The 20,984-nt window shown below is 37.2% G+C and overlaps 1 protein-coding gene across 5 annotated transcripts in view; it reads right to left on the minus strand.

Moving 5' to 3' along the window:
- Positions 1 to 20,984, minus strand: part of PPP4R4 (protein phosphatase 4 regulatory subunit 4) — a 104,672-nt gene that overhangs the window by 3,011 nt on the left and 80,677 nt on the right. For all 5 annotated transcript variants that reach the window (XM_027571050.2, XM_027571047.2, XM_027571046.2 and 2 more), the window contains 8 exons: positions 18,608 to 18,752; positions 16,056 to 16,097; positions 15,888 to 15,962; positions 8,923 to 8,992; positions 8,298 to 8,384; positions 7,909 to 8,002; positions 6,803 to 6,870; positions 639 to 786 (listed from right to left, as the gene is read on the minus strand). In XM_027571050.2, the coding sequence (XP_027426851.1) occupies positions 639 to 786; positions 6,803 to 6,870; positions 7,909 to 8,002; positions 8,298 to 8,384; positions 8,923 to 8,992; positions 15,888 to 15,962; positions 16,056 to 16,097; positions 18,608 to 18,752 (729 nt within the window). The remainder of the gene's footprint in view (positions 1 to 638; positions 787 to 6,802; positions 6,871 to 7,908; positions 8,003 to 8,297; positions 8,385 to 8,922; positions 8,993 to 15,887; positions 15,963 to 16,055; positions 16,098 to 18,607; positions 18,753 to 20,984) is intronic.

Genomic DNA, 20,984 nt, shown 5'->3' on the forward strand with positions numbered 1-20,984 from the left:
ACCACAATGCGAAAGCACAAGTATGGTCTATAGAAACCTCCAGTTTGCTGGGCCCACAAGCCCAGATTACGGGCTGCAGTGATAGTTCTTCAGGGGCCTTAGCTGTACCCATCTTTCTAGGCACTGGGTGACTACATACTCTGTTCGTGAGCTGGGTATTTAAAAGGGATACAATTATATCCCGTGTCTTCTCAGAGATAAATGACCTGAATGCAAACACTTCACAGGAAAATAAATGGATCTCGGGTTTTAATAGGAGCCATTTAAAGTTTCTTATTAGAGGCGCCTGGGTGGCTCAGTTGTTAAGCATCTGCCTTCGGCTCAGGTCATGATCCCAGGGTCCTGGGATCCAGCCCCGCATCGGGCTCCCTGCTCCGCGGGAAGCCTGCTTCTCCCTCTCCCACTCCCCCTGCTTGTGTTCCCTCTCTCGCTCTGTCTCTGTCAAATAAATAAATAAAATCTTAAAAAAAAAAAAAAGTAGCTGACATAACAGAGGCACAGGTGAAGATAATTCCTTTTAATTTATACCTTTTCTTCATTATAGACATTGTCTCTTCTTTGGAAAGAATTCAAGTGGGAAGAAGAATGCCTCAGAAAAGAGTAGAACGATCCACACGGCACATCAGTGGATTACTTACAAGGTAGCCTTCCGTGGTTGCGTGTCTTTACTTCCACTGCTCTTTGGATCAACTGGGTTACCTGTCCCACGGGAGGTGCTCGGTAGGGAAGGACTGGGAGAAAAGGAAGTCGGAATGCTACTGGCATTGCGGGCGCGGAATGAGTCATCTGGAAGGAATTCAAGTACAATCAGACATACTGAATGTGCTAAGAAAGATGATAACCTAAGAGAAGAAAGGTTAATGATAGCTGACTTTTTTCTTCTAAAATCCATTTTATTAAGGTGGAGTTTATGTACAATAAACTGCACAAATTTAAAGTTTGACATATGTATGCACCCATGAAGCCATCACCACCACCAAGAGTGAACACACCCACTCCTCCCTCCTGCACCCTGGTGACCCCTCCCCCACACTCCAGGCAGTCTACCTCGGGTCACTAAAAATTAGTTCAAATTTTCTAGAATTTTACGTAAATGGAATCATACAGTATGTCTGTCTTCTTTGACTCAGCATAATTATTTTGAGATGCATCCTTGTTGTGTAAATCAATACTTCATTCCCCTTTATTGCTGACTGATGTGCCATTGTATGGATATGCCAAAATTTGTTTATACATTCTCCTACTGAAAGACATTTGGATTATTTCCAGCTTTTGACAATTACAAAGAAAGCTGCTATGAACAATTGTGTACAAGTCTGTATGGATATGTGTTTTAATTTCTTACAAATAAAAGCCTAGGAGTGAAATTGCTGGATCCCATAGTATATATTTAGCTTCATAAGAAACTGCCAAAAATTCAACCTCAGCCGCAGCAACTTCTTCCTAGAAACATCGCCAGAGGCACGGGAAGCAAGGGCAAAAATGAACTATTGGTACTTCATTAAGATAAAAAGCTTTTGCACAGCAAAGGAAACAGTCAACAAAACAAAAAGACAACTGACAGAATGGGAGAAGATATTTGCAAATGACATATCAGATAAAGGGCTAGTATCCAAAATCTATAAAAAACTTATCAAACTCAACACCCAAAGAACAAATAATCCATTCAAGAAATGAGAAGACATGAACAGATTTCTGCAAAGAAGACATCCAAACAAACACATGAAAAAGTGCTCAACATCACTCGGCATCAGGGATATACAAATCAAAACCTCAATGAGATATCACCTTACACCAGTCAGAAAGGCTAAAATTAACAAGTCAGGAAATGACAGATGTTGAAGAGATGCGGAGAAAGGGGAACCCTCTTACACACTGTTGGTGGGAATGCAAGCTGGTGCAGCCACTCTGGAAAACAGTACGGAGGTTCCTCAAAAAGTCAAAAATAGAGCTACCCTATGACCCAGCAATTGCACTACTGGGTATTTACCCCAAAGATACAAATGTAGGGATCCGAAGGGGCACGTGCACCCCAATGTTTATAGAAGCAATGTCCATAATAGCCAAACTATGGAAAGAGCCTAGATGCCCATCGACAGATGAATGGATAAAGAAGATGTGGTATATATATATACAATGGAATATTATGCAGGCATCAAACAAATGAAATCTTGCCATTTGCAATGATGTGGATGGAACTAGAGGGTATTATGCTAAGTGAAACAAGTCAATCAGAGAAAGACAATTATCATATGATCTCACTGATATGAGGAATTTGAGAAACAAGACAGAGGATCATAGGGGAAGGGAGGGAAAAATAAAGCAAGACGAAACCAGAGAGGAAGACAAACCATAAGAGACACTTAATCTCAGGAAACAAACTGAGGGTCGCTGGAGGGGAGGGGGGTTGGGAGGGATGGGGTGGCTGGGTGATGGACATTGGGGAGGGTATGTGCTATGGAGAGTGCTGTGAATTGTGTAAGACTGATGAATCACAGACCTGTACCCCTGAAACAAATAATAATTATATGTTAAAAAAAAAAAACTGCCAAATTGTTTCCACAGTGGTGGTACCATTTTGCATTTCCATGAGCAATGAAAAAGCATTCTGGAGAGTTGCTCTATATTCTTACACACACTTGACAGTGTTGCCCAATTAGTTCTAAAGATTTCTTTTGTTTATCCTGAATATAAGTCCTTTGTTAGGTATATGTAATATGTCTTACAATCTGTGTCCTGCCTTTTATTTTGTTCATGCTCTATTTCAAAGAGCAGTTTTAAATTCTGATAAAGTCCAGTATGTTAACTTCTTCTTTTATGGTTTGGGGAAATCTTTGTCTATTCCCAAATCACAAAGACTTCCTTCTGTAATATTTTCTTCAGAAATGTCATAGTTTAAGCTTTTATGCTTAGGTTTATAGTGCATTTTGAGGTAATTTTGTGTGTAGTGTGAGATAAGGATTGAGGGTCACTTTGGTTTGTTTTTGTTTTTGTTTTTTTTAATTTAGATATCCAAAGAACACAAACATAGTAATTTGAGGGGCACATGTACCCCGATGCTTATAGCAGCAATGTCCACAATAGCTGAACTATGGAAAGAGCTCAGATGTCCATCAACACATGAATGGATAAAGAAGATGTGGTATATATATATACAATGGACTATCAGCCACCAAAAAGAATGAAATCTTGCTGTTTGCAATGACGTGGATGGAACTGGAGGATATTATGCAGCATCATTTTTTGAAAATACTATCCCATTACCACTGATTTATCCCGGAGTCTTTTGTGGAAACTCAACTGCCTATGTATGTCAGTGTAGACACTCCATCTTGACTACTGGAGCTTTCTAGCAAGTGTTGAGATCAGGCAGTTTAAGCTCTCTAAATTTGGTTTTCTTTTTCAAAATGGTTTTGGCTATCCGCAGTTCTGTGCATTTCAAATTTAGATTTTAGAATCAGCTTATACATTTCTACAAAAAGACTACTGGAATTTTGATGAGGATTGCATTAAATCTCTGGCTCAATTTAAAAGGAACTGACATCATAACAATGTTAGGTTTTTCCATTCAAAAACATAGTATCTCTCTCCATTTATTTAGGTCTTCTTTAATTTCATTCAGCAATGTTTTGAATTTTTTAGTGTACATAGAATATACATTTTGTTAAATTTATCCCTGAAGACTTAATGCTTTTGAAGTCACTATAAAAAAGTTATTTTTTAAAATAGACTTTATTTTGTAAAAGTTTAGATTTACAGAAAAATTGAGAAGATAATACAGAGAATTTTCATCCACCCCCTTAACTCGGCTTCCTCTCCTAACACTTCACTCTAGTATGCTACACTTGTTACAGGGAATGAGCCAGTAATGAGACATTATTATTATTATTATTATTATTATTATTATTATTATTATTACTATTAACCAAAATCCATAGTGCATTCAGATTTCCTTAGTTTTTGCCTAATGTCTGCTTCTGTCTCAGGATCCCATCCAGTATACAACACTACCTTCACTTGTCGGCTCTCCTGAGCCTTTCTTTGTTTTTGGTGACCTTACCAGTTTTGAGAGGTACTGGCCAAACATTTTGCAGGATGCCCCTCTATTAGAATTTAGTGGATGCTCTTCTTAGTATTAGACTAAGGTTGTAGGTTTGAAGAAGGGTGACAAAGGTAAAGTGTCATTTTTATCACACCATACTAAAGGTACAAACTATGATATATTTTATCACGTTTCATGTATTTCATCCTACTGTTTCATGACAGGTCACTAGAAATGGGTTTGCTTGACTCAAAGACTACTTTTTAATTCTTGATGAACTTTACCAAACTGTTTTCCAAAAGGTTCCATGCATTTTCATACCCACTAATGGATACATTGCCATTTGTTTCCCTGAATCCTTACTAGCATTCCCTTCATATTTCCCCCAGTCTGTTGTACCCACAGAGCCTTGGATGAAATGAAGACGAGCAAAAGTCACCGAACAATTACTGATGGGTTCATATTAAGTAACAAGTACTCAATTTGACCTTCCAAGCGATAACTCTGACCTTTCATTTCAGCTTTATTTACCCCACTCTTTAACACTCAACTCTGTGCTCCAGCAAACTGGCCCTACTGCTGCTTCCTCAAGACACTGACACATCTTCTTTATGACAGGTACTCTGAACAGGATGTTATTCCATACACTCCTCTGCCCGTCAAAAATCCCAGCATACCTTAGGCTTCATCCCAAATGACATAAATATCTTGAAGCCTGCCTTAAGTCCCAAAGTAAGTAAAATCTCTTCTCTATGTGAACATCTAATATGTTTGTAAAAAGACATTTTGCTCCCTTTTTCTCTTTGTAGATCAGATGTGTAATTGTGTAACGACTTTTTCCTCAGTCTGTACTTCATTAAGCAATATACAATTACCTAGAAGAGATTTCATTCAACCAATATTCCCTTTCTCCAAAATAATACTGAACGCTTAAGACAGAATATTTTCCAAATATTTTAATAAAAGATTTACCCTTATAAAATACATTATTTTATTTAAGACTGGATGTTAAGTTTTACGGATCAGTAGATCATACACACACTCTTGATTCTCAAGGTGACTTAAGAACTAGCAAAGTAAAAACTGAAGAAATTAGTGCACAAAATAATTGAAACTTATAAAAAACCATTCTGAATCATGGGGTGCTTGGGTGGCCCAGTCGTTAAGCGTCTGCCTTCGGCTCAGGTCATGATCCCAGGGTCCTGGGATCGAGCCCTGCATCGGGCTGCCTGCTTGGCGGGAAGCCTGCTACTTCCTCTCCCACTCCCCCTGCTTGTGTTCCCTCTCACTGACTCTCACTCTCTCTGTCAAATACATAAATAAAATCTTAAAAAAAAAAAAAAACATTCTGAATCAGTATTCTTAATGACTTAAGCAAAGAAATTTCTGGGCAAGAATTGTTAGAAGCTCATGAATAAATAGGCTCATTTGAACTCATCTTCAAGAAGCCAGATTGGATCCATGCAAGTCTCAAGAACCACTTATGGATATCAATAATCATCTGCACCATTTAGCCCCAAGCTGAGCTAATTCCAACTGACTTTTCATATATAGTCACAATTCTTAAAGACACTCCGTACTATAAAGTTCACAAACCCTGAATGTTCCCTTAGTATCTCCTAAAGAATGCACTGATTTGCTATGATAAAAGTAAACAATAGTTTATTATTTATAGCCCTCACTTGAAGAATTGTCGATAACTTTAGTTCAAAAGCTTCCTGTTATCAAATTCATTCAAGTTTCTTATGCTACTCATAGTCTGTCTTGTAGAACCACTCTATATAGGGTATACGAATGTCAATGCTTTAATATTAGAAAGATTTTCCTGATCTGGCAAATGAGAACATACTGCTTATAGAACAGCCAGTGAGTGTGTATCTATTTTTCATGAGAATAAGAACACAGTAAGAGGTAAGAGAAAGACAAAATATTCAAAAAGGTAACCTGAAAAGGAAATGTGACCAAACTTAAAAAATTTCAGACCTTTGAGTAGATTTGCTATTCTTTACACTAAAAACTGACATAGATCAATACTATAATTTTTAGCCAATATTCTAAGATAAAAACTTAAAAATATACTTAGAGCCACTCGTAATTTTTAGCAATATATTTTCCCTTATTCATAGTATAAGTCTGTGTTCTATTATGAGCCAGAATTCAGCAAGCTACCAGTCTGTGAGCCAAGTCTTGCCTGCTGCCTGTTTTTGTAAATAAAACTTTATTGGCATATAACCATACCTATTCATTACATACTGTCTATGGCTGCTTTTTGCTCAACCGCAGAGTTGAATAATTGTGACAGAAATGATTTTGACCAAAAAAGCTGAAAATATTTACTACCTGGCTCTTTATGGGAAAAGCTTGCTGACCCCTGGTATAAACATTCAAATATATAATACTGTAAATGTCTGGCTGCACATGATCCACCATGAAGCCCTACTGTTTTTAACTTCCTTAAAAATTATTGCAAAAATGTTTAATCTGTGCCCCCAGGAGGCCCTCGGATTATGGAAAAACCTACCCTATTACTGTCCTTTCTCTCTTTCAACAGCATTGAACGCTGAGTCTTGACAGTGAAAACAAAATGGCATAGTCAAGTATTTTCTTAGTTGCTAGGGAAAAATTTAATTATTTGGGCATTTAATAAAGAGGTAAGGCTGGGGTGAACACTGTATCTAGAAATAAAGAAGTATGTCATTTAAAGAAAATAACATTTCATTATACTTAGCAATTTTTTGAAGAGCTCCGATTTCTACTTACCAGTCAGTGAAATCACAGAAGTCTTTCCTAACCCTGAGACAGGTGTATATCCTGCTGTAGAACTTTTACTAGAAAAGAACGTGATTTAGTTTAAAATACAAGAATGTGCTTCTTTCACTCCAGTCATTAGGCACTTGGTCTTTTCTAATCTTTTTTAATGTTCCCGCTACTTCTGATGAAGCACATTTGCTACTATTACTTCTCATTTATTGTTTACATTCCATGCCTCCCAACAATTCCTTTGTCTTTAACTTAAAAGCCATTTCCTTAAAGTTTTTCCCTTGGCTCAACTAAGACAGAGAATATGAGTACAATTTTCCTGGAAATAACTTATCTTCAGTTCTAATCTCTTTTGTCCATCTCAAGATCATCCTGTTGACCAGGAATGCCAGATAGATCTATTGAGAATGTCCAAAAATATAGCTGAAAATCTAGAGTAAGCTATCTTTAGCAAAAGAAAAACGTATTTTTCCCATACCATGTTATTTTTCTCAATAAATACTTTTAAAGACAATTATGTTTACTTAAAATTAGTTTTGTTGATTGGTATGCAGCTGTTAACATACTTTATATGTACAACAGTTATAACAAATTACAGTCATTGAATTTATGCTGATTCTCTCCTAATCTTAACTGTTTATATTTATAATTCAGTCTGTGGGGCAAAAGGGGAAACCAGACATTCATCTATTGTAAGAAGAACTGTTGTGATCTCTTTACCATAGACACATGCCGATGGCTTCTCTATATAGAAAGAAACAGCCTCAACAGCATGTGGATGTCCACATCCACTTAGCAAATGGGGCATGTCCACACCCACTTAGAGGCTGAGTGGCGTATGTGATAGAGCACCACCTCCCTCATAAAACAGTACATGGATCCCATGATGTCATTATACAGCACCATGGCGGTAGTTTTTCTAGAATGCCAGAATACCTGTTCTTATACAAATAGGTAGACAACGGGTTTTTTCATAGAGAATGTTACAGAAAAAAACTTACAATTTATTGACTTACACAAAACCCAAAATTAATCCTGATTTCACATAAAGATGGTAACTATAAAATAAAAATTGGATTAAAACATGAATAGCTGACAGATCATACCTAGGACACTTGTCCAAGTTGCCATATTTTGCATGAAAAGCTTGATTATTAAAAGACTGGCTTCGAATCAGTTTGGATTTCTTGATTTCTTTGCCTGGAGTAATAAGCAGAAGGAAAATGCAGCTGTTCAGTTCATCCTTAGTAGCGCCAACCCCGTCCCCTCGCCAACCCCAACCCCACTCTCATTAGGCACAAATGTGTACAGCTTCCTTTCCTTCGTTTGAGCTAACTGGACTATCTCTTACTCCTACTGCCCATCAAGAACTCCTGAAATAATGAAATGATAAAAGGTAAAAGGCATTTTAGAATTTCATCTCATGGAGCGACTTTCCCTGTAATTAATTTTTAGAAAAGGGGAAAAGGAGACATAAAAAGAAGTTGTTTCTTACTTGTCGATGGGGTGCTTGTTCCAGAAGGTCCAGGAACAGAAATAGGGATGCTCTTAGGCAGAGTTGTTGGTGTCTTAGCGTCTCTACCTAAAACAAACTCTGTTTTAATTTCTGTAACTTCCTCTGAGCTCCTAATCTCCACAAACACACAAGACAACATGGAGAACATGAGTCCCTGTCCCTAGCTAAGCAGCATGCTCTTTCCCAAATATTCTTACTTTATATATTTACATATTTCAAACTTCGCTATTCAGTGACCAATTTCACAGTCTTACTGCTGTTACCAGACTTTAAGTCTTCCTTTGAAGAATATGAACCTCCACACTGACTTGCACCATTTTATTCATGTATTCCTAAGTCAGTACCACATGAAACAGCCAATTACTGAAAACAAAACAACTTTTTAAAAAATTTTTTTATTATGTTATATTACTCACCATACAGTATATCATTAGTTTTTGATGTAGTGTTCCATGATTCATTGTTTGCATAAACGAATTTTAGAAAGTGAAAGAAAGAAAAGCAACTTCCCATATCAAATCTGAAAATCAGCATGGGCTATCAGAATGCCAGGTGCAACATTAATTGTATGACTTAGTGGTGAAGACACAGGAAAACCACTTACGTTTCTTTTCAAAGGTTTTATCACTCATGGGCCTCCCATCATTCTGTTGCTTCTCTTTCTCTAATTGTTCCTATTATGAAAACAGTATGTTAGCATTAAAGGTAAGCATAAATAGATTTAGAAAACTCTTCTAATAAGAAATTATTCTAAGGTTTACAGATACAAACACAGTTCACAAAACTGCCTTGGAAAAGAATTATTTTATCCAAGTTACTGTCAAAAGAAGTCAAGGTTCTTTCAGATTTGTGTTCTTTTAACATCTACAGAACTGTGCCCTTGGGGGTTTGTCAAGCTAAAACAATGAGTGTAGTATCATTGTTGTAATGAGCATTTATATTCTAGAAGACATTTGCCAATTCTCAGTGGCAAAATATTTGTTACTATTAGTCATTTCCATTTCTGATTGGTAAGTGGCAAAGTAATATTTTTCTTTAAAAGGACTGAGAGAAAAAGAAATTGTCTTTTGGATATTTTTAAACGTCTCATTGAAGTATAACATACATTAAGTGCATAAATTATAAGTGCACAGCTCAATGAATTTTCCCAAAACGAATACACCTATATAACCAGCTTCTAGATCCAGAAACAAAATGTTACCAAAACTCAGAGTCCTTTATCCCAAAAAACAGAACAAGTAGGCAAGAAAATCATAAACATACCAAGTTCTGAACAAAATTAGCATAACTGACACTTATAAAACACTACACTCAGGGTGCCTGGCTGGCTCAGTAGAGCATGCCAGGATCATGAGTTCAAGACCCATGTTGGTCATGGAGCCTACTTAAGATTTAAAAACAAAAAAACCCACTACATTTGACAACTGGAGAACACACATTCTATTTAGTTGCATATGTAAAGAAAAACAGGGAGAAAATAGACAACAGATTAATTTCCATATAGAATTGGTCTGCATAAAAAAAGAACCAAATGGAATCTCTAACACTGAAAATAAAACATGTAAAACTGAAAATTAAAATATCATTAAGTGGGCTCACAAGTAGTGTTATCTATTTTGCCCACCTTTTCCTCTATTATCTTGGTCATGTTGTCTTAAAGTTCTTTTCTGCTAACTCTAATACCAGTATCATCTGTGGGTTTTTTCTATTACCTGATTTTTGTCTTGGGTTTAGGTCACTGAGTCCTAAAAATTTTTAAAGCCTGCTTATGCTCTACAACCTCTATCCTGAACTTTGATCTTTGTCTCAGAAGGCTGCTAAAGCAATGTGATTGCTTTTCAGAAGATTTCCACTTAAGTGTTTAATCTCACAGTACAATTCTCCACAGAGAGACAGAACATATAAAGAAGAAATAAATGGGAATTTGAGAACTGAAAAATACAGCACTGGGAATAAAAACACTGGATAAGCTCAGAAGCTGAATTGGGGAGGACAGGAAAGAGTCAGTGACATTGAAGACGGAGCAACAGAAATTATTCACTCTGAGTAACAAAGTTTAAGAAAAAAAAAGAACAAAACCTCACAGACCTGTGGGGCAATATCAAAAGATCTTACATGTGTAACTGAAGACCCAGAAGTAGAAGAGTCAACACATATTTTTTTTTAAAAGATTTATTTTAGAGAGAGAGCATGCACACAGGTGTGTGCATGTGGGGGGAGGGGGAGGGGGAGAGAATCTTCAAGCAGACTCCTCACTGCACCTGGAGCCCGACACAGGGCTCGATCTCACAACACTGAAATCATGACCTGAGCTGAAATCAAGAGTTGGATGCTCAACTGCCTGAAGAATGAACACAAATTTAAATAAATAATGGTTCAAACCTTCTCAAATTTGGGAAATAATACATGTTTACAGATTCAGGAAGCTAAGCAAATCCAAAAACAGATAAATTTGAAGTCGATTATGCCTAAACACATCAAAAGCAAACTGCTAAAAACAAGGATAAAAGAAAAAAATCTTCAAAGTAGCCAGAGAAAAGCAACATCACACACAGAACAATAATTTGAATGAAAGCTAATATTTTATCAGATGCTCTGGAGACCAGAACATACAAAGTACAGTAAGAAAAAGGCTACCAACCCAGAATTCCCTATCTAGTGAAAATATCCTTCAGGGACAAAGGCAGATAACACTGTATTTCAGATTAGGGAAAACTAAGAAAATATGTCACAAAATACTACATCCCAAGGAACAACTAAAGACAATTCTTCAGGCTGAAGGGAAATAAATAAGTAACAGAGGGACGTTTGGATCCTGAACAATGAAAGAAAGTACTAGAAATGTTAAAAATAAAGTGAACACAGAAGTTTACTCTCTTAAATTCTTCAAAGGTACATATCACAACTTAGAGCAAAGTTTAGAATCAGTTGTCATGAGACAACTGACTGGTGGGGTTTTCAATACAGATATAATTCACATAAAAATTTTAACATAAAGAGTAGAGAGATCCACATCATTATTAAATGAAGTGTATGGTACAACATTAATAATAGGTAGACTTTGAAAGCTTAAGTATATTGTAACCTCTAGAGAAACCACCAAAAAACAATTCTGAAAGGGAGAGAGAGAGAGAGAGAGAGAGAGAGAGAGAGAGAGAGAAGGGGAAAGAGAGAAAGAACACCAACCACTAAGATAAGAATGAAACAGGGGTTGTCACCTGGGTCTGATATACATTAGAAGAATATAAGAATACAAACAACTTTATGGCAACAAATTTGACAGCTTAGATGACAGAGAATTTTGGGTGTGGGAAGCAACATCAAATTTACAAAAGAAGAAATGAAAATCTAAACAGTTTTATATCTATTAAAGTAGTTGAATCAATTATCAGAATCCTTTCTAAAATGAATATTTTGCGGGGCACCTGGGTGGCTCAGTCATTAAGTGTCTGCCTTTGGCTCAGATCATGATCCCAGGGTCCTGGGATCGAGCCCAGGATCAGGCTCCCTGCTCCGCAGGACGCCTGCTTCTCCCTCTCCCACTCCCCCTGCTTGTGTTCTCTCTGGCTGTGTCTCTCTGTCAAATAAATAAATAAAATCTTTAAACAAAATAAAATAGAATGAACACTTTGGGCCTTGATTTGAATTCACTAGTGAATTCTATCAAACGCTCAAAGAAAAAATAAGACCAATTTTATACGTACTCCACCAGAAAACAGAGGAAGTGGTAATACTACACATTTCATTTTATAAGGCCAGAATAACTCTAATACCAAATTTAAAAGACCCCAAAAATGACAAAAAAGGAAATTATAGGCCAGTTTCACTATGAATATAGATGAATATTAAAAATTAGCCAAGAATCCAACAGAAGAAAAAAGGACAACATACCATCACCAGGTAGAGTTTATCCCTAAAATATAAGATTGGTTTATGCTTTGAAGAGATCAATGTAATTCAGTGTTTTAACAGGATGAAGTAGAAAAAACAAATATCACTTCGAAATATGCAGAAAGAGCATTTGACAAAATTCAATAATCATTCATAAAAACTCTCAGCAGACTAGGAATAGGAGGGAATTTCCCCAATTTGATAAAGGGCACTCACATAAAACCTCTTGGTAATATCATACTTAATGGTGAAAGATTGAGCTGTTTCCCCCTAAAATCAGTAAAGTGACAAGGATGATGCTTCCATCACTTTTATTAAACTGGAAGTGTTTTATTATACTGGAAGTCCTAGATCTTGCAACTAGACATAAGAAATAAAAGGCATAAACACTGAATAGGAAGAAGTAATCTTGCTATACTTAAAGAGTATGTAATAGCTCATGTAGAAAATCCTATTAAATCTAAGAAACAACTCTAGAACAAATACAAGACTAATATACAGAAATCAACAGTAACTGACAGCAGCAATAAAATTCTAGAAAGTGAAATTAAAAATTATAATTCCATTTATAGTAATTCCCCAAACCATAATATACCTAAAAACAATCTAACAAAAGACTTTCTTAACTCTACACTTAACACTACCAAAATTATGTAGAAAAAAGTAAAGATTAAACAAATGGAGTGGTAGACAATGTTCATGGACTAAAAAATTCTTTAAGATGGCAATTATCCAAATTGATCAATCCTAATTAACACACAACCTAACAAAAATTCCAGCAAATTTTTTATGTAAGTGGACAACTGATTCTAAACTCTATATCAAAATGAAAAGGACCTAGACTGGCCAAAGCAATTTAAAACAGAACAAAGTTGAAAAACTGAACTGACCTTATTTCAAGAATTACTGTAATGTTACTATGATAAAGACATTTTGGAATTGCCAAAGAGATAAACATATAAATCAGTGGAACAGAATAAGGAGTCAAGAAATAAACACATACATTATATAGACAATTTTTTTAAAAGATGCTAAGGCAATTGAATAAAAGAAGTTTTCAACAAATGATGCCAGAATAATTGAATATTCAAATGAAAAAAAATATATAAAACTAATTGAAATGGATCACAGACCTAACTGCAAAACCTAAAACTAAAATTTCTAGAAGAAAACATAGGAAAAAGTCTTTGTAAGTTTGGGATAGACAAGGGATTCTTGTAACAAACAAGCATAAACAAAAGAGAAAATACTGTTAAGTCGAACCTCATCAAAATTAAAAAGTGCTCTTCAAAAGACACCATTAAGTGAAAGATAAGCCACAAACTCCAAGAGAATACTCATAAAATGTGTATCTGACAAAGAAGTAGTATTCAGAGTATATAAAGGACCCTTACATCTCAATAATTGAAGAAAAACAATCCACTTTAAAATCTGAAAACAGGGGCACTTGGGTGCCTCAGTCAGTTAAACATCTGCCTTCGGCATGTCGTGATCCCAGCTCAGGCTACCTGCTCGGTGAGGAGCCTGCTTCTCCCTCTCCCCCCTGCTCATGCTTTCTATCTCTCTCAGATAACGAAATAAAATCTTTTTTAAAAATTTAATAAAAATCTAAAAACAGACTTCATCAAATAAGAGATAAAGACCAATAAACAAACAAAAAGATGTTCAATATCATTAGGCATTAGGGATATACAATTTGAAAGCCCAATGAGACACGATTACATATTCACCCTATCAAGCTAAGAGGATACGGGGTAACTGAAGCCCTCCCCCACAGCCGACGGGTATGTAAAATGGCACAGTTTTTGTTTGTTTTTAAGTCATGCATGCCCTACCATATGATCCAGCTATTACATTCCTAGGTATTTCCCCAAAAGAAAATAAAGCATATGTCCATCCAAAGACTTCTTTATTAATGGTCATAGCAGCTTTATTTCTTTTTTTTAATTTAAGTTTTTTTGTTATGTTAATCACCATACATCATTAATTTTTTGATGTAGTGTTCCATGATTGTTTGTGCATAACACCCAGTGCTCCTGGGCGCCTGGGTGGCTCAGTTGGTTAAGCGACTGCCTTCGGCTCAGGTCATGATCCTGGAGTCCCGGGATCGAGTCCCACATCGGGCTTCCTGCTCAGTGGGGAGTCTGCTTCTCCCTCTGACCCTCTTCCCTCTCGTGCTCTCTCTCATTCTCTCTCTCAAATAAATAAATAAAATCTTAAAAAAAAAAAAAAAAAACACCCAGTGCTCCACGCAGAATGTGCCCTCTTTAATACCCATCACCAGGCTAACTCATCCCCCCACCCCCCTCCCCTCTAGAACCCTCAGTTTGGTTTTCAGAGTCCATCATCTCTCATGGTTCATCTCCCCCTCCGATTTCCCCCCCTTCATTCTTCCCTTCCTGCTATCTTCTTTTTTTTTCTTAACATATATTGCATTATTTGTTTCAGAGGTACAGATCTGTGATTCAAAAGTCTTGCACAATTCACAGCACTCACCATAGCACATACCCTCCCCAATGTCTATCACCCAGCTACCCCATCCCTCTCACCCCACCCCCACTCCAGCAACCCTCAGTTTGTTTCCTGAGATTAAGAATTCCTCATATCAGTGAGGTCATATGATACATGTCTTTCTCTGATTGACTTATTTCACTCAGCATAACACCCTCCAGTTCCATCCACGTCGTTGCAAATGGCAAGATCTCATTCCTTTTGATGGCTGCATAATATTCCATTGTGTATATATACCACATCTTCTTTATCCATTCATCTGTCAATGGACATCTTGGCTCTTTCCACAGTTTGGCTATTGTGGACATTATAGCAGCTTTATTTCTAACATCCCCAAACTAGAAGTAACCCAAGTGCTCATTAAGGGGTGGGTAAACAAACTGTGCTATGTCTGTAATATGGAATACTACTCAGAAATAAAAAGGAATGATCTATTGATATATACAACAGCACAGATGAATGTCAAAACAATTATGGTGGTTGAAAGAAGCATTAGCAGAAAATATTATATATGAACAAATTTATATAAATTCTAGTTGCAAGCTATATTATAGTGATAGAAACTAGATTAGGGGTCTTTGGGGACCAGAGTAGAAGATAGGGATTACAAAGGGGCACAAGGAAACTTCTGAGGGGATGGAAACGTTTGGCATTGTGATTGTAGGTTCATGGATTATCCATATGTCAAAATTCATCAAATTGAATACTTTATATATATATGCAGTTAATTGTATGCCAATTATATACGTCAATAAAGTAGTTGTGGTTTTTTTGTTTTGTTTTGTTTTTAAAGATTTTATTTATTTTTTGACAGAGAGACAGAGAGAGGGGGAACACAAGCAGGGGGAGTGGTAGAGGGAGAAGCAGGCTCCCCGCTGAGCAAGGAGCCCAATGTGGTGCTCACTCCCAGGACCCTGGGATCAGGACCTGAGAAGAAGGCAGACGCTTAACAACTGAACCACCCAGGCACCCCAAAGTTGGTTGTTTTCTGAAAGGCTCTCACATGTAATTTTCCTTCTAGTTCATAAAAGAGATTTCAAAAGATCAGGACTCCTCTTTAACCATTTAGGAAGAAAAACAGCAGTGTGAAATTGAAGGAAATGACTAATAAGTAATTCCTAACAAAGCCCAGCTAATACTGGATGTGTGCATGCGAAAACAACATACCATTTCCATAAGAAGTAGTTCTTCTCTTTCTTTCTCTTGATCCAACAAATCTTTTTCATAAAACTTTTTCTGAAACTAAGTTTAAAGTTTAAAATGAAATTATGAGACATTATGAGCTTCTGCCAATTTTAAAATATTCTTTCAGCAAAAGGTAAGGTGTGTGCTTACCGCATCCATGGACATTTCCATTCTGTCCAGCTCTAACACGGTCTGTAAGCAAAGTTGTGAAAATTATTCAGCAGTAATTAAATTAAACCAACCAATCATTTCTCAAAAAGACTCCCCTTCCAGAGGGAGGTTCAAAGAGGAGATTTCTCTACTCTGTGGAAGGCTAAATTAGAAAATCTCTGAAGTTCTTCCCAACTTTACTCTGTATTTTTAACCAGCCTCTGAAGGCCAGGATCCATTTGCTCTTGTAGAAGACTTTGACCTTAAGAAGAGCAAGTCTCCAGGGATACTGTGAACACACTAAACACACACAAACTAACAAACTTCTAATAACCCCCAGGGCCACTTTTCTCTGAATTTTCAGAAATACAAGATAATTTTTGAATTTTTTAAAAAGATTTTTTATTTATTTATTTGACAGGGAGAGAGACAGCGAGAGAGGGAACACAAGCAGGGGGAGTGGGAGAGGGAGAAGCAGGTTTCCCACTGAGCAGGGAGCCCGATGTAGGCTCGATCCCAGGACCCTGGGATCATGACCTGAGCCAAAGGCAGATGCTTAACCAACTGAGCCACCCGGGTGCCCCAATAATTTTTGAATTTTTTAAAAAAACTTTTAGCTAACTATAGATGAAGCAAACTCTCATTTGGCTTAAAATCCTTAATTCCCTTCCACAGAAACTTTTGACCATTATGACATTCTAACCACTAAGAAAGACTTTGCCCTGAAAGTATTTCTTGATTTAGTATTTCTCTTTTGGAACACATTAGTCTGAAACAAATTGTTTCAATCAAACAACGGTCCATCTAACCCAGGATTCTGACTCCGATAGAGGATAGTACTTCTCTCCAGGAGTAACTCTGATGGCCCAAATAAAGTACATTTATATATTCTTATGCCCAAAGCTAGCCATTGCAAATGTAATATTTATTTGAAGCCTTATTTTTATGCTGAAATTTCTGAAGATATTACAGTTTATGCCATGAAATGTCCCTTTTAAATACAATTACTTCCCATCTGAAAAAACTGACTAAAGCCATGCCATTTTTATCCCAAAGCTCTGTATAGCTTCCTCAGAGGTTCCCATGCCAAGATTTCAGTTTGATAAACATTAGACTAAAGAATTTTCATGGGATTGGTTGACTTCCTCATGTGACATATACCTAAAGAGCTCTAGTCCAGAATAACCCATTGTAGATTAATAATCCACTAATTATATCATTTTTGTCCCTACTTATATGGTCAGTTTATCTTTTGAGTGAATAAATTCTTTCAAAAAAGTAACTAACCCTCTTATGTTACTTATTACTTTGAAAGTTAACTCTATTGCCTAAACTTTTGTAATTAAATGGTAAGGACAGAAATACCTGGTATAAACAAATACATGTAATATATTTTATTTATATATATATCATATATATAAACATATTACATACTATAAAAAACATATTACATACTATATATACATACATATTATATATTATTATAATATATACATATATATTACATATTACATATCATCTATATAGCATGTAATACGTTTTTAGATGTAGGCGCATGTCCAGACTCTGGGTATTTCTGGTTAGTTTAGTTGGCAAAAGAGGAATTCACATTTCAGTAAAACAAGAGTATACTAATTAATAGTAAATTGTCAAATCACTTTATTAAAAAGTTCCTTGTGTGACATCTGGCAATGATCTCTAGAAACAAAAGGAAAAAAACATCAAAGGATTCTGTTTTTTCCTCATCACTGGTGCTAAGTTAAAGACATTAATAAATTAATTCCTCTCATTACAAATCAGGAAGTTGAAGTTCACATTTAGATTCATAAAAGTAGCCACTTTAATTCGACTTAATCTTATAAAAAATATTAGTTACACATTCAGCAAAAAGTTTTTGAAGACTGTAAGGTATTTTCAGGTTTGACTTCACTAACCCAAATTTTTACTCTTTTAGTTTCTAACATCCCCAAACAATCCATATAAGATCCCCTGCTAAAACAAAACAAATAAAAAACCCACAAGACACGATGTTACATTATTGAAAAAGGAATGCACTCAGGGTAAGAGATCTATATGCTGGCCCCAGCTCTGCCACTTGCTAATATGACCTCAAGCAGACATTTACTATCTCTAGGCCTAGAGCTTTTGAAGCAAAAATCAAACAGATCACGAAGGCCCTTCCAGGGTTAATTTCTATCAAGTGTGACTTCCCCAATTTTACCAACAGAGTTTTCCTGGATTATAATCCCTTATAAATCAAGTCTGGTGGATGAAGCACTTGGTTGGCCAGTATTTATTAAGTACCTCAAATGTCCCAAGCTCTCTCTCATGGCGCTTGTATTACTAGTAATAGAAGTTGGGTGTCTGAGTGCCCTTTGGAAGGAACTTTACCAGCTGTAGCACATATCAGCCAAGTCAGTTACTAATACCACTCTAGCAACAATGTAAGTATTTTAACATATTGCTATCCTATCAAGCTAAAACAGGGAAGTGAAGATTGACACTCTCTTCATGCAAGACATGCAGACATGGTGGTTAAGAGTGATACTTACTCTTTTTACAATAGCCAGAACATCCTTATCTTTCTCTTGACAGAGGAGTTTCCTCACACACATTTCTAACTGCTGAAGTAGATGCTTATCTGCAGGGATCTTCAGGGTAGATTTCACTTTGGGCAACAAGTAGCAAAGTTTCATTCTATAATAAATTAAATAGTATTTGCTTTTGAATGCACTTAATAACTAAGAATAATAGTAACATGAAATTGAAAGAAAATTCAAACTCCGGATACCGTGGGAGTTTATCATGTAGCAAATGTTTACGGAGTACCTGCGATGAGTCAAGCATGCATTATTCTGGGTGCGGAGATACAACAGTGAATGAAACCAACAAATCCTCTGCTCTCATGGAGCTTACACTCTAGTATGGGGTAGGGAAGAATACGGAAATAAGTAAAATGTCTATCAGACAGTGCTAAGTGCTGTGGAGAAAAAGCAAGCAGGGAAAGATGAGGGAGTAGCAGAGGAGGGGTGTTACAATTTTAAAACACGAGGGAGTAGCAGAGGAGGGGTGTTACAATTTTAAAACACGTGGTCATAGAGGGTTTCAGTGAAGGTTTCACTGAAAAGATATTATTTAAGCAAAGCCTTAAAGAAAATGAGGAAATAAGTAATGTGAACATCTGGAGAAGAGCATTACAGGCAGGGGCCTGCAGTAGCGCAAATGCCCTCTAGGGGAAGCTTGCCTTGGCTGTCACCCCCAATTGGCCCAAACTGGCAACAGAAGGCCAGCTCGTTCAGAGCCTTGTAGGCCACTGCATGGAGCCTGGCTTTTCCTTTGAGCACCATAAGAAGCCATGGAGAATTTTGCACAGGGGAGTGAAGTGATCTGACTTAACACGTTGGAAGAGTCATCTGACTACTGGTCTGAGACCATAGATGGTCTGGGACAGAGGGAAACAATAGGGAGGCTCTAGTAGTAATTCAGGCAGGAGAGGGTGGCCACCTGAATGAGTGTGGGAGCAGTCAGGCGGCAAAACGTGGTGGGACTCACTATATTTGCAAGCAGCAGGATGTGCTGAGGGACTGTAGCTGGAGTGGCAGAAAGGGGGTAAGGTTTTGACCTGAGCAGGTAGCAAGATGCAGTGGTTATTGGCTCAGATGGAGACCACTGCAGAAGGAGCAAGGGTGGGTGTGGGTGCAGGAGACGGGGATTTACTTCTGGACAGACTGAGTCTGAGGTGCTTGTGGGACATGCCATGGAAATGCTCGGTGGGCAACTAGCTCAACGTGGCTCCCGTCCAGGACAGACGTCCATGCTGGAGACATATCATCAGGAATCTTCAGCACATAGATGATATGCAAGCCATGAGACTGGACAGATCACCGGGGCCGTATGTGCAGTTTGAGAAGAAAAGATAAAAGGACAGTTGTAGGCACCATCCCAGGCGATACTGCATGGATAAGGAAACAACACGCAGACTGAAGAATGCCAGAGAGGGGAGAGGCAATCCAGGGAAGAACAGAAAAGACAGTGCAGAAAATGCTCTGCTTCGCTAAGCTACTTCTCTACCACTCTGCCAGGGCGGGTTTTAGAGAGGGCTGCTAGGCGGTTGCTTATGTTTTGGCTGCTGTATTCATTCATTCCTCTGAGTGCTCTCCAGACACTATTTTTTTACTCCTATGCCAAACCTGAGACAACCAAGTCCCATTCCCAGAGCTTCCAGGATGCTTTGTCAGCTAAGCCCACAGTTGAGGATTCTTTATACACCATAAGATTTGCTTTTTATTCAAGTGAAAAGGCGAAAGAGGCTCTTCTCCAGATTTTTCACCTCCGTCCATAGCAATAATGGTCTCAAACTCATTCAGAGCTCACAACGGATCCTGGGGATGCTTTCTCTAAATTAAGAGGCCCCAGTTGCCCCAAAGAGAATTTTTTTGCATTTTCCTTTCAATACCAGTAGTCTTTCCAGCCTTCGTATTATCTAGACTCAGTGAATTCAAATTTTAAACATTCACTTAAGGAAAAACAAAAACAGGCTATGCATACTTCATTCTTCATAACTCAAGGCAGGTATAGAAAACCTATACTCAACAGAAGGTACAGAAAGCCATAGTGCTGATTTATCTCTGTGAGAATCCTGGGCCCGTGAGATTATAAAGACTTTAAGATTAGGTATCACACCTTCCTGGTAATCTAAATTCTTTATGTACATTATCTCAGGTATTTATCCGTCAGAACACCCTACGAATTGGGTAACTAAGGAAATCAGTGTGCAGAGAGATTATGTAACTTGCCCAAAGACACACAGCCAGTAGAGAGCTGGAGATCGGCTCAGGTGGTGTGGCTCCAGAAACCTTCCTCCTAACTGCATGATCCCACCACTCTTGCCTGTGATGGCTTTCATTCTATCTACACATCTCTATTCAG

The sequence above is a fragment of the Zalophus californianus genome, chromosome 6 (genome assembly GCF_009762305.2).
Source record: "Zalophus californianus isolate mZalCal1 chromosome 6, mZalCal1.pri.v2, whole genome shotgun sequence".
Lineage (NCBI taxonomy): Eukaryota > Metazoa > Chordata > Mammalia > Carnivora > Otariidae > Zalophus > Zalophus californianus.